The sequence below is a fragment of the Rhinolophus sinicus genome, chromosome X, assembly GCF_036562045.2.
Source record: "Rhinolophus sinicus isolate RSC01 chromosome X, ASM3656204v1, whole genome shotgun sequence".
NCBI classification, from domain to species: Eukaryota; Metazoa; Chordata; class Mammalia; order Chiroptera; family Rhinolophidae; genus Rhinolophus; species Rhinolophus sinicus.
This window is the reverse complement of record NC_133768.1, coordinates 12,000,940-12,008,952: the sequence shown is the minus strand read 5'-3', so window position 1 is coordinate 12,008,952 and position 8,013 is coordinate 12,000,940. Positions and strand designations below refer to the sequence as shown.

Genomic DNA, 8,013 nt, shown 5'->3' with positions numbered 1-8,013 from the left:
GTCTCAAGCCCTCTTCAACCCTCATTGCTATGCCAAGGGCTTTATATATTTTCCAGATAACAGTTACAACTTAAAGCAAGATAAAATACTTATGAATGCATATTAATATGAAAAATGCTGATCTGTACAACTGATTATAAGTTTTCTTTGGAGGAAAGAACTATCCAATGATAGTTTTAATTACTTGATTCTTTTGTATAGTAATAAGGTCAAAGCAACACAACTGCTGGTGGTTTGAGAAGGAATGGTGGCAGAGTTGATATCCCCACCTAGAACCCAAAGTACTACCATTTCTGAAGAGTGATTGAATTCAAAAATCAGGAATCAAAATGTACATATAGTGACAAGTGTCTTAGTCAGTTCTGGCTGCCATAACAATATACCACAGACTGGGTGGCTTATAAAAAATGACAATTTATTTCTCATAGTTCTAGAGCATGGTAAGTCCAAGATCAAGGTGTCAGCAGATTCGGTGTCTGGTAAGTCCCTCCTTACTGGTTCATAGACAGCCATCTTCTCACTGTGTCCTCATATGGTGGAATGAGCGAGAAGGCTCTCTGGGGTCTCCTTTGTAAGGGCACTAACCCCATTATAAGGGCTCCACCCTCGTGACCTAATCACCTCCCATAGGCTCCACCACTTAATACCATCACCTTTGGGGCTAGGATTTCAACATATGAATTTGGTGGTGGTGGGGTGGGGAGACGGCACACAAATAGTCCACAAATACAAGACTACATTACTATTTATCTGTAAGGTAGCTGATATTGTTTACATGTACTAATTATATTGTAAAACTAGAACTTATTCACTTAAATTAACTACATCCATTTTTGATCGATAAAATTTTATATGAAAGAACTCAACCAACATTGAATTAAAAAGACAATAAAACATTAAGTAGAATAGGTATCAAGTATACAATGTTGGTTCTTCTAGTGACACAGAAAAATACCTAAAGTGATTGTAATACTGTATTTTTGCTAATATTATGCAAAAAGAATGTATCCCCCCAAAAGTCATCTTCCTAAACTTTTTAAATTTTTATTGGGGAATATTGGAGAACAGTGTGTTTTTCCAGGACCCATCAGCTCCAAATCAAGTCACTGTCCTCCAATCTAGTTGTGGAGGGCACAGCTCACTGGCCCATGTGGGAATCGAACCAGCGACCTCGGTGTTATGAGTACTGCGCTCTAACCAGTGAGCCAACTGGCTGCCCTTCCTAAACTTTTTTGAGGTGAATACCTGGTTTTAGAATAGCCAGCTTTAGTCACAGGGATGTGAAATACAGTATGGGGAATATAATCAATAATGTTGTAAAGATTACATAAGGTGTCAGATGGGTACTGGACTTATGGGGGGATCACTTCATAGATTGTATCAATGCCTAACCACTGCTCTGTACACCTGAAACTAATGTAAAATAATACTGAATGCCAACTATATTATATGTATATATATATATGTACACACACACACACACACACACACACACACACACACACACACACATATATATGAGGTAAAATACAGGATAGGGAATATAGTCAATGGTACTGTAACAGTTATGTATGGTGTCAGAGGGGTAGTAGACTTGGGGGTGTTACCACTTTGTGAGGGATGTAAATGTCTAATTATTATGTTGTTTTTGTATACCTGAAACTAAAGAAAAAAAAAGAATAGCCAACGTAGCCCTGGGAAAGGAGAAAGGGGCTGACAGCTTGCCCTACTGATAATATCAGCAGATCATGCACTGGTTTTACAGAAAGAAGTGACCTGGAAAGGAGCAAGTGGTTCTTTCCATTCCTGCTTCTCGAGTAAATTCCCTTACGAGTTTTCAGTCACTTTCGGATCTACATGTTAAAGGATGCCTCACTAATTTTACAGACATCTTCTATATTCAAAACAACGAATAGGAAGAAAAAGTCATCCAACAAATATTAATAATGTAAAGAAAGGGTTTTATTAATCTATATTCTTTGATGAAGATGAGCAGCAATTTTAATACAAAATTCTTTCTCAAGCTCTTTGACAGAGCTCAAGCCCATTTTTCCTCTTCGGGTCTAGGAAGGTACAAGTAAAACACTTGGGAGGCACAAAAAACATAAAAAGTTTCTTGCTGGGGTGCATCAGTAGCCAGGGAATCTCTAGCACCCTTTGGGGGGCAGATGACTAAGGCATGCATGAAACCACATCCCCAAAGCAGTTTCCATAACCTCTGCTGGGAAGGTGACCGAGAATTTATCACGTAAACCAGCACATGGTTAAAGGTGAAAGAGGGTGCTGTTAATAATTACATCAGAATACCAGGTGTAAATAAATCAGGAGTGGCAAACTGGGATACACCCTATAAATACAGTTAACCCTTCAACAACATGGGGGCGGGGGCAGAGGTGAGGGGTGCCGACATCCCTGCACAGTCGAAAATCCACATATAACTTTTGACTCCCCCCCAAACTTAACTACTAATAGCCTACTGCTGACCAGAAACCTAACTGATAACATAAACAGCTGATGAACACATATTTTGTATGTTTTATGTACTATATACTATATCCTCACAATAAAGCTACAGAACAGAAACTGTTAAGAAAATTGTAAGGAAAATATGTTTACAATACTGTACGTATGTATTGAAAAAAAATCCACATTAAGTGGACTGATCCATGTAGTTTAAACCCATGTTGTTCAAGGGTACTTCCTTTGTATCTCTAGGATGTGAGGGTAAGTTGGGCATTCTGTATATTGGTTCTCGCTCCAATTTGGAAGACTTACTGCAGTAGGATTTTGCACTAAGAGTTTGCAAGAGGCCTAGGAGGGAAGCCTGTGTGCCCAGAATAATGCATATCTTGTGTTTACCCTTTTAAAGATAAGTATGGTTTGAAACATATCAATTGTATTAAGTTAACATGAACTTTTTCCCCACATTTACCTTTGTAAGAATTGTATTCATTTCCTGGGGTATACTTGCTTCCCTTTCCCAGAGAAGGCATGTACCCTAGAAGCACCTGCCTTTACCCCCACCCCCATACCTCCTTTAGAGCAGAGATATCCCCCCAAAGTTGCACACGCAACTCCAACCCTATCTTTTATTCCTACTGAATTTATTATTTATTTTCAATTGTGGTAAAATATACATGATATAAAATTTACCACATTAACCTTTTTTAGTGTACGGTTCAGTAGTGTTAAGTATATTTCTCCAATCCTATCTTGCAGACCAGATGACTAGCATATTAATGAAAAAAATACTACTAGTTAATGCAATATTGAGTCTGACCACAGGCTTATAGGGAATTAGAAACATTCCAAGACATTTACAAGCAAGGGCAATAGTGGCGTGGATTCCTCAGAATATGTAGAATTATCTAGATTTCAGCCTACCCGACAAGTTTCTCCCCCTATTACTGTGGCTAAAGTCTTCTAAGCCACTGTATAAATTGGGAGATTTATGTTGATCACCTGCCTTGCACAGAACCTCAACTAATGAGATAAAGTTCAGACAGTTTTAAAGGGAAACCAAGATAGTCATCATTGTGGAAAATATTATCAAATTCTTTGAAACAGTGTACAAATAATGCAAAAATAATACTATAAACTATAGACTAGTATATTACTAGTCATTTGAAAAATACTTCTGTAAATACAGAGGGTGCCAAAATAATGTATACACATTTTAAGGAAGGAAAAAACTATTAAAATTGTAATACAATGAATGACGCTAGCATTCATTTGATTAACGCCATATTTTGAGCGAACATCATATGACACATTGCTACCGTAATCCAATTCAACTTCGAAAAGTAATACATAGATAACATCTCTTAAAATGTGTACATTTTGGGGGGGCACCCCCAGTATATCATGAAAGATTTCTAAGTTCTAGGCACTTCAAGCATTTTCTTTAAAATGTTCTACACTGCGTATGCTTTCTATATGATCAAGGCTTTAAGCAAAATATCTGATCTTCAGAAATGTAAAAGGATTTCCAGATATAATTAAATTCTTGTTTTTTTAGGATTACAAAATATTTTTTCTGTATCATAAATCGATAGTAAGTAAGCATATCGCATACTAGTAAGATAACTAAAGATCGGGGCAAATATGCACATTGAGAAGGCCTTATAAAAGAAAACTCATTCATGTTTTGAAATAAAATATACCTAAAACCATGGCCAATGTTCAGCCAGGAAGTACCAGTCTGGGCTCCAAGGCTGTTTCTGAAAGGCCTATATTCTGGATGGTCAGTGTCTGTCTTACCAGTGGTGAAATATTCTGATTATCATCTCTACTTAAACTCTATAGATCCTCTAATTGATAAACATAAAAACAGCTCAAAAATGTCAGACATAAAAAGACATTATGCATTATGATAACCAACAGGTTGCTATAATAGAAACTTGTGTGTCTTGCTGCTGCTTCAGTGATAAACATCATTATTAATAAAACACTGAAGGGGCACTGCCATACCAAGAAATGCACATCTATCATTACTAGTAAGTGCAAGTGTTTAGAATAGTTACAGTTAATTTTTTAAAAGCTAGTATGTATTAAAGCAAAATATCACCTAGATATGGGTGTCTTAGGGGGTCGCTTGGCTGGTAGATGGCTTGGGTTTCACTTGTATATTCAGCACATAATCATGACGGAAAGATGAGCGGACAGTGCGATTCATTAGGGGCTGGAGGGGGCGGAAGTTGTCCACCATTCTTTTCTCTTTCTCCCCCTCTGAAGTGAAAAGCAGGGTCCGGAACTGCTCGAGCTAGAAATAGAAACAGGAAACATAAATAATTTCAATCGAGAAACAGCTTCACTTCATGAATAAATTACTTTCATATTTACAGCTCTGAAATATTTGTATAAGATTAGATACAGAAAGAGAACTTATTTCTGAGTAGGAATGCGCTCACCGATGGACAGGGAGTCCTTGTGTGGGGAGAACAGCAGGAGGTGGTGAAACCAGCAGGGCACTTGGGATCCAAGGACTGGGGGCCAAAGGCCCTGTCCTACACATTTTAGCCATTTGCCAAGAATGAGTTATATCATCTTTGATTCCAGGAACCTCCTCTTGAAATGGGCAAAATAGCAGCCTACCTGATGATAAAGGAAAGGCTGGTACATAGAATAACAGTGCCAAAAACGTTTTGTTTTTTCAAAATTTAACTGCATCGTTAATATAAACAATGCATTCTTGATTGCTTACTACACCTGGGCAGTGCGGGCAAGGTGACGCATGTGGCTGTCTTAACAGGCATTGGGATGCCCCCCCACCGACCGACAGTGTCCAGTAGAACTTCCTGCGGTGACAGTGATGTCTTCTGCACAGTTCACTAGGGTAGCCACAAGCCACATATGGCTACTGAGCTCCTGAAACATGGCCAGTGTGACTAAGGAAATGCATTTTTAATTTAATTTTTGTTTTAATATATTTATATTTAAATTGAAATGGCCACATGCAGCTAAAGTATTAGGGAAGCTCAATACAAAAGGGGCAACCCCAAGCCAAGGGTTCATTAATGTGGCAATAGCATCAATCTGTAGCCCTTGGCTTTCTGAGCCAGCTGGAAAACCTGTTCACTACCTTTCTCCTCATTCAGTCAGGTGCACTGCAGCTTAGAGAGATTAGCCTCAGGCACAGTAGTCAAGCCTGTGAAGACTGGTTGGATCAAAGACTTGAGGCCAAGTAGAGCTGCAGAGCAAAGACCAACCAAAGGCAAGCACCAAACAGTTACCATATTACAAATGATGCGCATACCCTCATTAATTAGGAATGTGTCCAAGTAACTAAGGCTTACTTTTATTCAATAAATTGCAAAGATTAGAAATAGCCCAAACACCAATAAGTTACATTAGATCTATAAAATGGCCATTAAAAATGATACTGAACCTAATGGTTATCCACAAAATGTTCCACACATCACTGAGTGAAAAGAGCAGTGAAATGGTATATAAAGAATGATTCCATATTGTTTAAAAAGTTATGTGTACTTATACAGATAAAAGACCAGAAGGATTTACCCAAACAATGATTAATAGAATGGTTAGATTATAGGCAGCTAGGATTACAGATGACAGCTATCTTTTTTTTCCTCACTGAATTTTCCGTGTTGAAATTTTATTTCTAAAGTCTTCCATATGGGCCACTGACCCTCTGGTTTGTTTATTTTTCAGTGTTATGTCAACTATTTTTTTAAAAATTTTTATTGGGGAATATTGGGGAACAGTGTGCTTTACCAGGACCCATCAGCTCCAAGTCAAGTCGTTGTTTTCAATCTAGTTGTGGAGGGTGCAGCTCAGCTCCAAGTCAAGTTGTTGCCTTCAATCTAGTTGTGGAGGGCGCAACTAGTTGTGCAGGGTCAAGAACATCCCTGACCCATGTGGGAATCGAACCGGTGACCTTGGAGTTATGAGCACTGCGCTCTAACCAACTGAGCCAACTGGCCACCCTCAACTTTTAAATATGAAGGATAGTAGCAGATTAAATGTATAGGCCATCAAGCCCAGGCATATGGGCAGTCAAGGTCTGTATTTTGTTATTTGTTTATTGTTGGTTTCATGACACAAAATTTAAAATCAATACGCAGTCTAATTTACTATCATGTTTCCCCCAAAATAAGACCAGGTCTTATATTAATTTTTGCTCCAAAAGACACATCAGGGCTTATGTTCAGGGGATGTCATCCTGAAAAATCATGCTAGGGCATATTTTCCAGTTACGTCTTATTTTCAGGGAAACACAGTAGTTGCTTTCTTACTGACTTCTGGTTGATACATAGTTGTAAAAGCTTCCTCCATTCAGAGGTGAAAGGGAGTATAATTTGTGACCTCCAAATATGCCTTTGGCATAAGGATTATTTTCAGCTGATTCTTTTTATGAAATTGTAGACACAAGAGAAGTTCTAAAAACCAAGAAGTTACCATTTACATTTATAAGGGAAGTCTCCATTTGTAAGGGGGTCTCCCTCTCTGTACCAGGAAGAAATGACTCTAAATCTCTAGAAGATCTCACCAATGACTTAAATCTACATAACAACTTTACCCTTGTTTACTGTGTTTTCCTAGTAACCTTCCCTAACTGTCCTTCCCCTCATATCTTCTTTTGTCTTTAACTGGAGGTGGTATTTAAGGTGGTGGCTTGGGCCATTTCTGGGAGCTACTCAGTTTCCCTGGGTCTCTCCCATGTATACAGGAGGGATATACATTATTAAACTTCTGTTTGTTTTTCTACTGTTAATCTGTCTTTTATTAGAGGAAGATCTCAGCCAAGAACCTTTAGAAGAGTACAGGGAAAATTATTTTTTCTCCCGCACAGCTGTACGAAAAGATTTTCCTATCTTATCCTAGTACGTTTATGGCGATATTTTTAACATTTAATGTATCTAGAATATATTCTTGTGTAAGGTATGAATGGTAGATCCCTCCTTTTTCCCCTTGAATATCTGCTCAATAGTCCCCCAACAGCCTTTAATGAAAAATTTCATCTTTTTCCCCCACTCAGCTGAGATGCTACCTTTATCATAACCTAAATTCTCATATATATTTGGACATATTTCTGAGCATACTATTTTTTCCCTTGATTGATCTCCTTGCGTACCAATACCACACCAATTATTTGAGAATAAACAATTCATGGAGAATAACACTTAAGGAGAATTGACATCAAAGGCGTCTTTATGTCTTCCTATTCAATTACATGGCATGAATTTTATGTATTCAAGTCTTTTTTGTGTCTCTCAGGCTGAAATTTTCTTGTTAACTTTTCTTGGTAAGCTCATACCAAAGTATTTTATAGTTTTGTTTCCATTATAAGTAGTGTTCATTTTTCCATTATACCTTTATATCATTAAATCTTTTAATTGACTGTGATTTATATGTCAAACGTATTGATTTCTATAAATTAACGTTGTACTCTACTAATTAATAAATTACCTTATTTTTCTAGTTTTTAAATTGTTTCTCTAATTTATTTTTTCTTTTTGGCCTAACTGTATTGACTATTTACAGAATATAATT

The 8,013-nt window shown here is 37.4% G+C and overlaps 1 protein-coding gene across 4 annotated transcripts in view; it reads right to left on the bottom strand.

The window, feature by feature from the left end:
- Window positions 1–1,944: 1,944 nt before the first annotated feature.
- CA5B (carbonic anhydrase 5B) overlaps window positions 1,945–8,013 on the bottom strand; it is a 30,014-nt gene continuing 23,945 nt past the window's right edge. For all 4 annotated transcript variants that reach the window (XM_074323948.1, XM_074323947.1, XM_074323950.1 and 1 more), the window contains exon 8: window positions 1,945–4,762. In XM_074323948.1, the coding sequence (XP_074180049.1) occupies window positions 4,583–4,762 (180 nt within the window). In that variant the 3' untranslated portion in view covers window positions 1,945–4,582. The remainder of the gene's footprint in view (window positions 4,763–8,013) is intronic.